General features: G+C 32.3%; 1 protein-coding gene across 2 annotated transcripts in view; it reads right to left on the reverse strand.

Annotated features, from left to right (window-relative positions):
* The window catches only part of LOC110026867 (protein ALWAYS EARLY 3-like), a 39,466-nt gene that overhangs the window by 19,702 nt on the left and 5,730 nt on the right, over window positions 1–14,034 (reverse strand). For both annotated transcript variants that reach the window (XM_020728054.1, XM_020728055.1), the window contains 3 exons: window positions 7,757–8,049; window positions 7,606–7,662; window positions 6,625–6,795 (listed from right to left, as the gene is read on the reverse strand). In XM_020728054.1, coding sequence (XP_020583713.1) covers window positions 6,625–6,795; window positions 7,606–7,662; window positions 7,757–8,049 — 521 coding nt within the window. The remainder of the gene's footprint in view (window positions 1–6,624; window positions 6,796–7,605; window positions 7,663–7,756; window positions 8,050–14,034) is intronic.

The raw sequence follows: 14,034 nt of genomic DNA on the forward strand, positions 1-14,034 counted from the left end.
ATTGAAGATTAAAATCAAAAAGTTATTTTCTTAGAGGAAAATATTCAACATATGTGGGTGAGATATTTTGATAAAATTTTCATTAAAGTTTTGAAAATATAATCGATCTTAGTAACTTTAATATTATTAATAATTATAAAAAAAATTATTATTGCATTAGAAAAAAAGAAGTTGATGAGGCTTTAAAGAAAATCAATGGTGGAAAACCAGTAGGACCTGATAATATCCCAATAGAAGTGTGAAAATATTTAGGAGATTTGGGAGTTATTTGGCTTACTAAATTTTTAATATTATTTTAAAAAATAAAAAAGATGACTGAGTGGAGGAAGATTATTTTGGTCCCATTTTTAAGATTAAAGTGGATGCACAAGAGTGTGCAGTTTATAGAGGAATTAAGTTAAACTGTCATACATTAAAATTATGAGAGAGAGTAGTTGAACATAGGGTTAAGACGTGATGCATTCTCATAATCAGTTTTGATTTATGTCAGGCAAGTCTACCATGAAAGTTATACATTTATTGAGAGGTTTGATGGAGACGTACAGAGAGTAAATAAGACCTAAATATGTTTTTTATTAATTTAGGATAAACTTACAATAAGGTTCCAAGAGAAGTTCTTTGGAGAGTTCTAGAAAAGAAAGATATTGATATGACTTATATATGACTTAATATGACTTATATTCAAGTCATTAAAGATATGCATAATAGAGTTTTTACATGTGTTTGAATAGAAAAAGGATTGACCAAGCATTTACGTATTTCAATTAGAGTACATTAGGATTGGCTTTAAGCCCACATCTTTTTGCTTTAGTTATGGATGCACTTACAGTACATTTACGGGAGGATGTATCTAGGTTTATGCTTTTTTGCTAATGATATCCTTCTTGTGGGTAACGCTGGAGAAAGAGTTCGGGATAAACTTGAATTATGGAGAATTAAATTAAAATTTAAAGACAGTCATTTAAGTAGATCTAAAATAGAATATATGGTATGTAAGTTAAGTAATAGTAATTCTAGCCGAAAAGTTGTAACAATGGATGATTAAATCATTAAAAAGAGTGAATGTTTTAGATGTCTCGAGTCTATTGTTCAAAGTGATGTTGACATAGATGAGGATGTTATGAGAAGAATTAAAGTTGAATGGTTGAAATGGAGGAATACGTAAAAATTTTTAAGATGGTTGTGATACCTTCAATGCTTGACGCAAAATATTGGCCAATAAAAGAGAAGCATAAAACTAAGTTAAGTGTTACTGAGATGAAAAAGCTTGTGGATGAGTGGCTTGACACTTAGAGACAAAATGCGAAACGAATGTATCCGTGAAAGGGTTGGTGTAGCTCCAATGGCAGACAAGATTAGAGAGAGTCGAGTTAGATGATTGGTCACATTAAACATAAACCAGCTGATGATCCGGATAGGAGAGTAGATGTATTAGATTTGAATTACGTTAAGAAAATTAGTAGTAGACATAAAAAAATTGAGCATGTTATATAAGAAATGATCTTAATTTATTAGAATTAAATAAAAATATGACATAGAATAGGTCACAATGGAGAAAAGGGTTTCATTTAAGCCAACCCCACTTAGAGGGGTAAAGGCTTATTGTTGTTGTTAGAACATTGTCGACTCTACAAGCTTGTCTGTAAAAGATCAGGCCAATGACTTGCACATGATTTGCATTTGTTGTAATATTTTTTGACATTCAAGCCTTGCCAAACTCCATAACCATATGTAGTGGATTGGACCTATAAGTTAAGCTCATTATTCTACTTTACAAATGCAATAATAATTTTTAAATAAATTTTACTCGAAAAGGACCTTAAAGCCCATATGTAAATGGAAAATAAATAAGCCTATGGATTTTACATTCAACGCTAGAATCCCAGCCTAATAATTAGATTATGGTGGTAGAGAGAATTTAAAAGCTTCTTTTTGTCACTATTATTTTACATGTATTGGATGCACACTTGTCACCAGGAGATGAGTGTTGCTAACTTTAATTTTTAGAACTTAAAGAAGCAAATTCAATATTTGAGACTTATGACCCCTACCCTGACCCAAATGAGAATATTATGAAATATGCGTTCATAAATTTGAACTTAAGAAGGCTTGCATACTTTTTTTAATAATCATATTTATTTAAAATATTGCATGCTTCACAGATAAAAATAATTTTTAATTTATTTAGTTATTTTTCATATAAAGATAATCATATTTAACACTGCATTTTCGGTCCCGAGCCCGGATGTAAAAAGTGGAGGGTTGCGTTACGTAGTCGACAGCCAGCATAAAACTTATCAAAAAAAATCATGACATGAATCCTTCTGATTTGTGTTAGAGCGTCCCCTAGAAACGACGCGTCGTATAGCCTAAATACAGTGAAAAGTGTGCAGGGTCGTTACACCGGTGTCCGGGTGTAGTGTCAAATAAGCAAGGGTTCCAACATTACGAAAAGATGCGAGTAAAAAAGTTAGTCAATGAAACTAATATTATGATAGGATCTTGGAATATAGTTACTCTCAATGATAAATTAATAAAATTAGTTGATATTATGATTCATATAAATATTAATATCTTATCTATTCAAGACTAAATGGGTTAGAGAAAAGGCTAAGGAGATTGATAACTTAGGTTTTAAACTTTGATATTTTGGTAAGAGTCGTGTTAGAAACGGTGTAGGTGTAATTATAGATAAGAGTTTGAAAGATTATGTTGTAAAAAACAATAAAGTTGGAATGTTGTAAAAATTAATTAAGATTATCATTGATACTCAGATTTTTAATATTATAAGTGCTTACGCTCCTCAAGTAGGTTTAGATATAGGTTTTTAATATTATAAGTGTATTATAAGTGCTTACGCTCCTCAAGTAGGTTTAGATATAGGGTCCAAAGATAAATTCTGAAATGGCTTAGAAGACTTAATACAAATGATATCTCTTGAAGAAAGAATTTTTATTGGGGGAGATTTAAATGAACATGTCGGTAGAGTGGTAGAAGATTTCAGAAATTTTCATGGTGGCTATTTCATGGTGGCTATTCATGGTGGCTATGGTTTTGGAGTGACTAATGAAGAAGGTAGATTTTAGATTTTGCTTTAGCGTATGATTTTGTTATTTATCTTATTATTCTAATTCTATTAGATTCTATTTAGAATATTCTAAAAGTTTTATATTTCCTATAATAATGAATTTAATAAAACAAATTGATTATTTTCTTATGAGAAGAAGAGATCGTCGAGATTGTAAAGATTGTAAGGTCATTCCAAGTGAGAATTTAAGTACCCGACTTCGTTTATTAGTTCTAGATTTTGAGATGAAGAGTGGCAAAATAAAGAATATTAATCATCTTCGTACAATTAGTAAAATTCAAAATTTTTAAGTTTGAGATGTTCATGAAGAAGCAAATGCTATGTGGGATAAAGAAATAAACATTATTAAACAAATAGTAAAAGATGTACTTGGAGAATCAAAAAAAAAGTTTTTATAAATAAAAATAGCTTGTGATAGAATAATAATGTGCAAGAAAAGATAAAACATAAGAATTTATGTTATAAAAATTGGTTTAAATATAAAAGCTTAGAGAACTGGGAAAAATATTAAACTGTCAGCAAGGAGTCTAAAAAAACAATCTGTGATGCTAAAAATTCTGCTTTTAATGATCATTATAATAGATTAGATACTAATGATAGTGAAAAATATATGTATAAACAAGCCAAGAAAAAAGAAAATAAAAGTAAAGATTTAACTCAAGTAAAGTCTATTAAAGATGAAAATCAAAAAGTGTTTTTCTTAGAAAAAGATATTCAACATAGGTGGGTGAGTTATTTTTATAAAATTTTTAATGAAGTTTCTGAAAATACGATCGACCTCAGTGATCTTAATATCGTTAATAATAATAAAATGTTTCATTTTTATCGTCGCATTAATAAAAAAGAAGTTGATGATGCTTTAAAGAAAACCAAGGATGGAAAGTCTATAGGACCTGATAATATCCCAATTGAAGTGTGGAAATATTTAGGAGATTTGGGAGTTTCTTGGCTTACTAAACTCTTTAAAATTATTTTAAATACTAAAAAGATGCCTGAGGAGGAAGAGTATTTTGGTCCCAACTTTTAATAATAAAGGGGATGCACAAGAATCTGCAAATTATAGAGGAATTAAGTTGATGTGTCATACTTTAAAATTATGGGAGAGTGTAATTAAACATAGGTTAAACATAGGTTAAGACGTATAGGTTAAGACGTATTACAAAGATTGCTCATAATCAGTTTGAACTTATGTCGGCGGGTCTACTATAAAAGTTATACATTTATTGAGAGGTTTGATGGAGAAGTTCAAAGACAATAAGGAGAATCTACATTTGATTTTTATTGATTTAGAAAAAGCTTACAATAAAGCTTCAAGAGATATTTTTTGGAGAGTTCTTGAGAAGAAAGGTATTCATTGACTTACATTCAAGTCATTAAAGATATGTATACTAGAGTTGTTACTTGTGTTCGAAGTGAAGGAGGATTGGCCAAATATTTTCCTATTTCTGTTGGATTATATCAGGTATCAGCTTTAAGCCCATATTTTTTGCTTTAATTATGGATGGTCTTACTGGACATTTACAGGAGAATGTACCTTGGTGTATGTTTTTTGCTGATGATATCCTTCTCGTGGATAAGAGGAGAGAAAAAGCCTAGGAAAAACTTGAATTATGGAGGTCTACATTGGAGTCTAAAGGCCTTCGTTTAAGTAGAACTAAAACTGAATACATAGAATGTAATTTTAGTCTAAAACTGAATACATGGAATGTAATTTTAGTAGTACTTTGGGTGATAGAAGTGTAACTTTGGGTGATCAAATTATTAAAAGGTGTGAACGAATTAGATATCTTGGGTATATTTTTCAAAGCGATGGTGCTATAGATGAGGATGTTAATAGTAGAATTCCAGTTGATTGGTTGAAGTGGAGGAATGCTTCGGGCCTTATGTGTGATAGAAAAGCACCGCTTAGATTGAAAGGAAAATTTTATAAGATGGTGGTGAGACCTGCAACGCTCTAAGGTGTCGAATGTTGGCCTTTAAAAGAGAAGCATAACACTAAGTTAAGTGTTGCCGAGATGAGAATGATGAGGTGGATGAGTGGCTTTACACTTAGAGACAAAATGCGAAATGATTATATCCGTGATAGGGTTGGTGTAGCTCCTTGATAGCTGTGATAGGGTTGGTGTAGCTCCTGTGACGGAAAAAATTACAGAAAGTCGTCTTCGATGGTTTGGTCACATTAAACGTCGACCTTTGATGATCCGATTAGGAGAGTAGATGTTTTAGACTCGACTTATATTAAGAAAGGCAGAGGTAAACCTAGGAAGACTTGGGCTTATTGAATAAAACAGGATCTTAATTTATTATAAATAAATGAAAATATGACAGTAAATAGGACGAAATGGAGAAAAAGAATTCATGTAGCCGACCCCATGTGGTGGGATTAAAGCTTTGTTGTTGTTGTTGTTGTTGTTGTAGTTATTTTCAGAATGAATAGCATTCTGTATTCAAATTTGAGTATCTAGCATATTATTCGAAGCATATAAAACTGAATTTACTAATGATATATTTACACGATATTTGATGCACTTACATTACACCATTCTTGGTGCACCATACATGATGCACTTGCATAATTTTTTGTGCATCCATATAATACTCTTAACACAATGTTTTGTGCACAAATAAAATGAATTTGCATATCATTAGGTGCACCTTTATGATGCAAAATTTTCAATGCACCTAGATAATGCACTCACACAGCCTCAAATTACTTGCACATTTACGAGTTGTTTTGAGTTGAAAAATTGTGCCATGTAAGATTTAAAATTATCCAACATTTTATTGATTGCATTAATATTTGTCATGAGAATGCATGCAAAATTTGATGTTTGAATTTTAGAGATCGCATGCATCAATGACTTATAAATTCAATGGCAAATTCATGAATCAGAATCTTCCATACACTTTTGAGTCGTATTTTCTGCTCTATATTGTTTTAATTTAGTGAGCAAGGCACACAAGGAATTATTTCTTCTCCTATAAATATGAGGATCCATAAGTTCAATTTCCACCATCTAAAATCATTCAATCAAATTCATTGAGTTCTTATAGTGATAGGTGCAACATGGAGATCATGTGCTTGATTGCAAGTGAATTCCTGAATTTCCATGTAAGTTCTTGCATTCAACTTTACATTCCAGCCTGAGTATATTTATCTTACAAAAATGGTGGGAAAATAGCCGCATAAAATCAAAGTAAATACTTGTATATAAAATTATTAATTCTAATTTAATAAGGTTGATTTGGGTCAAATAGAAATCATTCTCAAATCAAGATGTAAATATATCTGTATAATTTCATAAGCATATATTGCATTGCTTGTAAAAATTATCTTTAAGTAATTATCTCAAGTATAAAACATGAACAAGTATCAAATATAGAAATTACAAAGTGCTAAGCTCTAATATAATCACATTCTTAAAATGAAAAGGTAAAACACATGTATTAGGATTAGATGCCTAGAGACTATCAGCTATCAAATGCATATTTCTGAGAAAAAATAGGTTCTCTATTGAAAATATATTAAGAATGACCTTTCTACCAGGAGCACAAAACAGCTTAGTGTCATCTTTAAGATTTGATTTCCTGGTTTGAAAGCTTTCCAATGTAGAAGCTTGGATGCACATTGAACTTTGACAATCAATGCATTCATGTTTAGCTCCGTCAGCCTTTTGATCAGCATTGGTTGAAACCACTTGCGACTCCTGCAATGATGAATTTAGATATGTGAATTATTCATAAAAACTCGACCTGGTTTACAGGTCATTTAAGAATATTTTTGTCTTTTGTTTTTCTTTTCATTTTTATTATGTTTTACTTATGATCGATTTAAAATAAAAACAAATTAGGTGCTGATAAACATTCTCTAAAACACTCAAAATACTTAAAAAATGTTGAGTACTTCTAAAAATTTATTTTTAAAAATAAATAAATATATATATGCAAAAAATACACAAAACAAATACCCTTTTAAAAAATGCATAAAAAAAAAAGGGGGGGGGGAGCAAACAGGCCCTTAGTTTCTTTATATTATCTATAGATAGAATTATATTGTATCTCTATATATAATAAAGTTTCAAAGACTCATTTTAAGATAACTTTGTAAGTCATCAGATAGATGCTTTGAGGGAGAACAGTATCTTAACTATAGTTTCTGGAATGCAATGCTTCTAAACATACACTTCATTTTAAAAAATAAATTGACTGTTGGTTTTCCATGATGAGCGGCATACAATTTTATATCAAACTCCATATATAATACCATTTACTTAATATTTTTTAGCAAACATCGCTACTCGGATTGTACTATCATCAGAAGAATATTCCATAAGTATTTCATTTTGATTCATATGTAATTGAAACAAGCTGTAACACAAATTAAACTAAGAATCAAATGTAATTAAGGAATAATTTAATAGACTCCAAACTCAAAGAATCTAAGATGTCTGATAATTAACAAAAACATCAAGGGAAAAAAAATAAAACAAAGCTTCTGATAATTGGGCATATCATACCTTGCTGACATGAAATCCTGCCACATGTGAATTGATATCGAAATTATCTTTTGAAATCTGTAGAAGGTAAATGAACAGATTTATAACCACCAAAAAATTCAAAAAATAAACTCAAGTGTCTGGAAAACAATCTCTTTCAATCAAACTATACCAATTTCTTATCCTCTTTCTTCAATTCCTGATTGGAATTTTGATTCTGATTGATAGATATAAAAATTGCATGATTTGCTTCAGGAGAAACATGTACGTTAAGGGAAACATCCTCTGATTGCAAATCCCTCTGGATAACAGAAGCAGATTCTGATGCGGACCTCTCCCCTCCATTTCTTTCAGCACTGACATTGGAGGCTTGACTCTTGTTGCTTCTTAATAATGGTTCATGCTCATCAAGGCCATTTTTAGATTCACCTTCTTGCTTTTGCACTTGAACATGGAAGAATGGCTCTAGAAAGAAGATAGCAGAAATAGAAATCACTAGGTTATAAAAAAAATTATACTACGAATAGAAGTCAAGTCAGCAAATAGAAAGAAGCACCTTTGAATACAGAATTGATCGTTTTTTTACCATCAGATAAAAGACTAACACAATTTGTACATCAAACTCATAGGTAAGAAAACCAGGCCTTTGTAAGCTCAATCAGTTGTTTATTTCGTTGGGTTACGTGAATATGTGTCATTAAACAAGTTCACCTACCGAATAGGCATATAATAATTCAGAGATATTTTTCAGTTCCATGTTCATTGTCATCCTTAGCCTTACAGAAGCCGCTGGAGGATTTCGCTATTTGAATCCTCATCTTTCATTACTGAATGCTAAATTAAGGGCATATTTGGGATCAATTTTGTTTTTTTTAATTTTTTCTTTTATTTTTAAAAACATGTTTTTTAGTATGTTTTACATATTTTTCTTTTTTTTTCCTAAAAACAAATTAACATGCTCATAAAAAGTTATTTTGAGTGTTTTTAAAAATAACCTTACTTTAATGAAATAGCCAAACATATTTTTTTCCAAATCAAAACATATTTAGTATCGTATAACATGTTTGTTTTCAAAAACACTCAAAACAACTTTTAGATGTTTTGAGTATTTTTAAAAACAAATTATTTTTTTTTAAATAAAAATAATAACATGGAAAAAAGTACTAAACAACAACAACAACAAAGCCTTAATCCCGCTACGTGGGGTCGGCTACATGAATCCTCTTTCTCAAAAGAAAAAAAGTACCAAACAAATATACTTGAAAATAAAAGCAAAAATAAAAAGAAAAAAAAAAGTGATCCCAAACAAGCCCCCGATTTTAAATCTATTTTGATAATTTTAGGCATAATTATTTATCATATTAACTACATGTCTTATTAATATTCTACCCTCCATTGTATCACTTCCAAACAACTTATATTTTCTACTTCCTTGTCTTAGACAAATGATATTTCCAACAGCTATCAGTTATAACAACTTTCGCTACCATTTCTAGTTCAATCAGTCATGTTGGATTTTGAATACTAAAATATAAATATTATCTTCATGTGTATGATTTTGATATATTTGTAGCTTTGTTTTAAATACTCATCAAATAAATATTTCTCCATTATTTATAGGACATCGTCATATGAGTCTTTTTTTATTTGAAACAAAGATAAAATAAAAATAAAATAAGATAAAAATAAAAAGCAAAAGACAACATTATTATTGGTCATCAATAACGTATAATGCATATTTTACAGCTACTTCTTGATAAGTAACACCCTCTTTTGAAAAATCAATCATGATTTGATTGACTTTGGATACTTGCCCCATATGTCTAATCCTCCGTCATGGGAAACATCAAACAAGCTTGTGGAGTGGGTAATCTATATTTTTGTGAGAGAGACCTTTTTTCAACAAAAGAGAAATGGAACGCAGCATTGCAAAGTGACGCTAAAGCACCAAATTTGTCATATCAATAAATTATTATTCAAATACTTAATCATTTCCAAATAAGATCCACAAATTACATACAACATCTAAATCCCGTAAGAAGCATTATAATAAAATTTTTCAAGGCTTCACAACCCAACTTATTTAGGCTATCAATCTTTAAGCAAAACTTGTAGGTCAGTAAGGGTTGGATCCTTTGCATTGTGATCTATAGGCTTCAAATTTTGAATCACAAACTTTCAAAACCCACACCTACTTGTTTATGAACCAATTTTAAAAACCTACTTACAAGCATTGTTTAAAATTGCACAATATGAAATGTGCCTCGGTGTTTTTCCTAAAAAATGCACTAAGGCTTACGCTACATCGGACATGTGTGAAGGAAATGCCTCGTATGCTTATGCTTGTCGTACCTCACTACATGAGGCATGCATAATTCCAAAATAAGATTGTTCTATATTTTATTTATTTTTATAAATGTTAAACCTCACTTAGACCTCACGCCTCAATGCCTCTTCAACAAACTCTCAGACCAACTACTCACACCTTCTCCTACTAGACCAGAAAAAACCGACATGCCTTCTCTACAGCCAACAACACCGGCAGATACAACCTTCTCTCTGCCCTTCTTTGCAATCACCACTGCCACCTCCTCCTGGCCTAAATCTCTTCTTTTATAGGAAACTTTTTTTCCTCTACCAAAATCTACACTTCTTCCGGTAACAATCCTCAGGCCACAATGTTAATTTTCTTTCCCAAATCTACTTTCTTTAATTTGTAAGAATTTAGGGTTTTTATTATTTAAACATTAACATGTTTCGATTTTTGTATCAAAATTTGCATTCTAAAGTTTTGAGAGAAAAGGTTTGGAGGAAATGAGAAAAATATGAGTTGAAAAGACTCGACGTTCAATAGGCATAATGTGCAACAAAAACAATAACAACAAATCTTTATCCCACTAAGTGAAGTCAGCAAAATGAATCCATTTTCTAATCACGAATGCCATTATGAATTGTTAGTTCATTGTCCGATTGGGAAACATATTAATTTCTTCCACTCATGAGAACTTTTTCACATGACACCCTTTTCTCTAGTCCATTCACTAAACATGTTAAAGTTTTCCCTAAGAAAGTATCTCTAATTCAAGATTCTAGTAAAGTAAAATCTTATCATTTCCTTGAAGTTACCCCAAGATGTTACCTTCCATTTGTCGATTATATTGTCATTTTCACTAATGATGATAGACACGATATCCTTTCTTTAGATAATTTACAAAAAAGAAAACGTCTCCATTCCGGTAGTTAACCAAGACAAAAGATCTTTTTGGCAACTACAAGGCTCCCACAAGACAAACAATAAAATATTAGAGCCACCAATTTTGCAAAATTTTCAACTAGTCAAATACCTTGAATGTCCCCCACTCCTTCCAGAGCTCATTCTCAATTCTTTTAGATTTTCAACAATGCATTGGTGAATGGCAAGCAAAATTTCGTTCTCGAGTAGGTATTAAATCATCCTATCAAGTATTTCTTAGTAGCACCCCAATATATCCATTAAGCATATATTCTACCATCCTAAGAAACTCCTTAGGTATCGAACTCTTTATTTGCTCATTTCTTCAGAAGATCACTAAAAATGAAGTAAAACTCCACTGAAAATTTTGGAATAAGACCTGCAAACAATCTAGCAACTAGCATTAAATTAAAGTGAGCTGAAATTTTCTCTATGATAAATCAAACTAGTGAAAATTTTGTTCATCTCTCTCAATCAATTTGAGCTAATTTCATGTAATAAAATAATTTGTAAAAATATCCACCCAACCCTCAACAAGAAATCTAGTTCTCAAATCTGAAATGCCAAGCATAAGATGAGGTTTATTAACAAAGATGAAATCAAATGGCTCATCTTAATAGATAATACTTTCATTTGGCATGACCATGATATAATCTGAGGTAGAAAAGGGCATGATATTCCACAGAAAGTACGACAAATCAATTTTCGTTTCTTTAATAATTCAAAACAATATGAATACAAAGATAAGCACCTACAATCCGAGAGATAGGCAATCTCTCACAATTCCTACAATTCAAAAGGTAGGAAATCTCTTCCAAGCTCTAAACATAAGACTCATAACAATAATCTCATTCATGAACCTAACCTTAAACATAACAAGTCTATTGATATCCAACAATAATAATTATAAGAGACTAAAATACACTTAGGCATACAAAAAACAAAATTGACGCTTAGGCTAATCACCGGTGTAAAAATACTCCCTCTAAAAGACAACTTATCCTCAAGATGGGAAAAAGTGATTGTTCATCTTCCAACACAATTGTCTTTATTTCTTCATCTTCCACCTCCTTGTCATGCATTATGAGAACTTATAATTTTTTATTCTTGCAATGGTGTCATGGGGTAAACTTCTCATCACACTGAAAAACATAACTTCTTAGCTCGCTTCTCCTGAATCTCTATCTCTGTAAGGTACTTGAGTTTCTCTCTTAGTCGTGGCCCATTATTACTGTATCATGCATCCTCTCTGGACTGACACTATTTGAGCTTGTAGTATCGCTATGGTTGTAACAGTTTAGTACAACGCTCCATCTATGCTACTCCTGGTGACCCTGTCCATCTGGTTGTCCTCCACCATCTGGGCTAAATCTATCAGTTCCCTCAATTTCCGCGGTCTTAATAGTTGGAGTGTGCCCATATGTCAAGCTTTAGGCCCTTCATGATTCCCCTTCAATCCTGCTTTAGAAATCTCCCTTAGTTGCCCCGACAAGAGCTTGAATCTCTCCCCATATTTCATGACAGTCCCTCCTGAGTCAAGAAATAAAATTGTTCGTGTAGATCTCCTTCCCAAATTGCTTGAAAATGTTTCAACACAATCCTTAAATTCATCCCACAAACAGATCGTACATCTAGTCTCCCTCCACTTAAATTAGTATAGAGTTTTCTCCTCCAAATATAATCCTGCAAACATGAGTTTATCGCTCCACCAATACACCCACCCATATGCCTCTTCCCTTTTGAAGATTAGCATCTTTAAATTCCTGACCCTAGCATCTCCACCCCAACTTCCTCTCCCTATGTTGTTCCCCCTATGTATCGAGGATAAAACTCTCTCCTTCAATCATAGTCATAACACATCCCTGCTTTTTTTCTTTCTTCTCTGTGCACCTCCATATCTCTTGGACAATCTCTTCTCAATGTTTTGGCCAAACCACCTCCATCAGAAATCCCTAATTTACCCACAATCAGAGCACTGGAAAGGGGTTCGTGATGTGGGATTCTTTCCTCCTTGTGTTTTTCTCATTAGATCCCCTTCCCTTTCGATCTGGCCAAGAAATCTCCAGTCAAACCTTAGTTAGGATTTACAAATTGAGGCGTCAGCGAGGTTAGCGAGGTCTTGAATTGAATCTCGATAAGCCTCATCTTCCCCTCCAAGAGCCCGAATCAGTTTTCCATGAAAGAAAATTTATCGTCTACATAGGAAAACCTTCCTTCTCTGGTGAAAAATCATTTCTCTATCCCAAATTTAAGTTGGCCTGCCTGTTCCTCCAATTTTTTTTTTTTTTTCAAATCATTTACTTTATGGGCTGCTATCACACCCAAATAAAATTTTGATCACAAAAGACGAAACACCTGGATGCTGAAATGACATCGATGATTTCCTAGATAGATGGAAACGCGCCTTACCGTGAGATTCGGTTCGATTTGATTCGTCGAATAGCGATTTTCGGCATTCTAATTGTTTGAATTGTGTCTATACATGATAAGAAGGTTGAAAAGTGAATTTCTGCAGTGCAACTCTAAAATTCTGGGAATTCCAATCGTTTACTTCGTTCAGCACGTGGTTATACCGCAGAACACAATGACTTCAGATTCCTTTGCTAGATCGCAATTCTGCGGCACTGGACGTCACAATGCAGGATTGGCCTTCCTCCGCTAGCTCTAATTACAGCTGTGTTGCGAAGATGGAGTGGAAACAGAAAAAGAGCACGTCCGAGAGTTTCGGGTCTATCACGAAAAATTATTGCATACGGACACGCATGCAGAGATGCATAGGTGCTTCGCAGCTAGCTTCAACAGCGATCGTATTCTGAGGCTTAGGCGTAATCGTATTGCAAGGCTTCGGTCACGCCGCGATGGGCTCGATGCTTCTCCGCGAGCTTTTGTCAAGTTGATTCCCTCATACTGTGTTGTGATCCCATAGTCTCTTCCCAGATCGCCAAAATTGTCGCAAGTTATTGCATGTAGGCGGCTCATATATGTTGCGATCCCATCAGTCTTCACAGCAAGCTCCAATCACACGATGTATCGAGATGTTTGGTCACTAGGGTTGGGCTAGTTTGCTTCTTTTCACAATAATGATAACATAACACGTTAGAGTTGAGATAACTTTTAAAAATTATTATTTATATTAAAATATCATTTGAATCTAATTTAATAATTTTTATTTTATTTTTTATTTAATACTTTTAATTGAATATAAATTTATATATATA

Source organism: Phalaenopsis equestris, unplaced genomic scaffold (genome assembly GCF_001263595.1).
Source record: "Phalaenopsis equestris unplaced genomic scaffold, ASM126359v1 Scaffold000402, whole genome shotgun sequence".
Classification (NCBI taxonomy): Eukaryota; Viridiplantae; Streptophyta; class Magnoliopsida; order Asparagales; family Orchidaceae; genus Phalaenopsis; species Phalaenopsis equestris.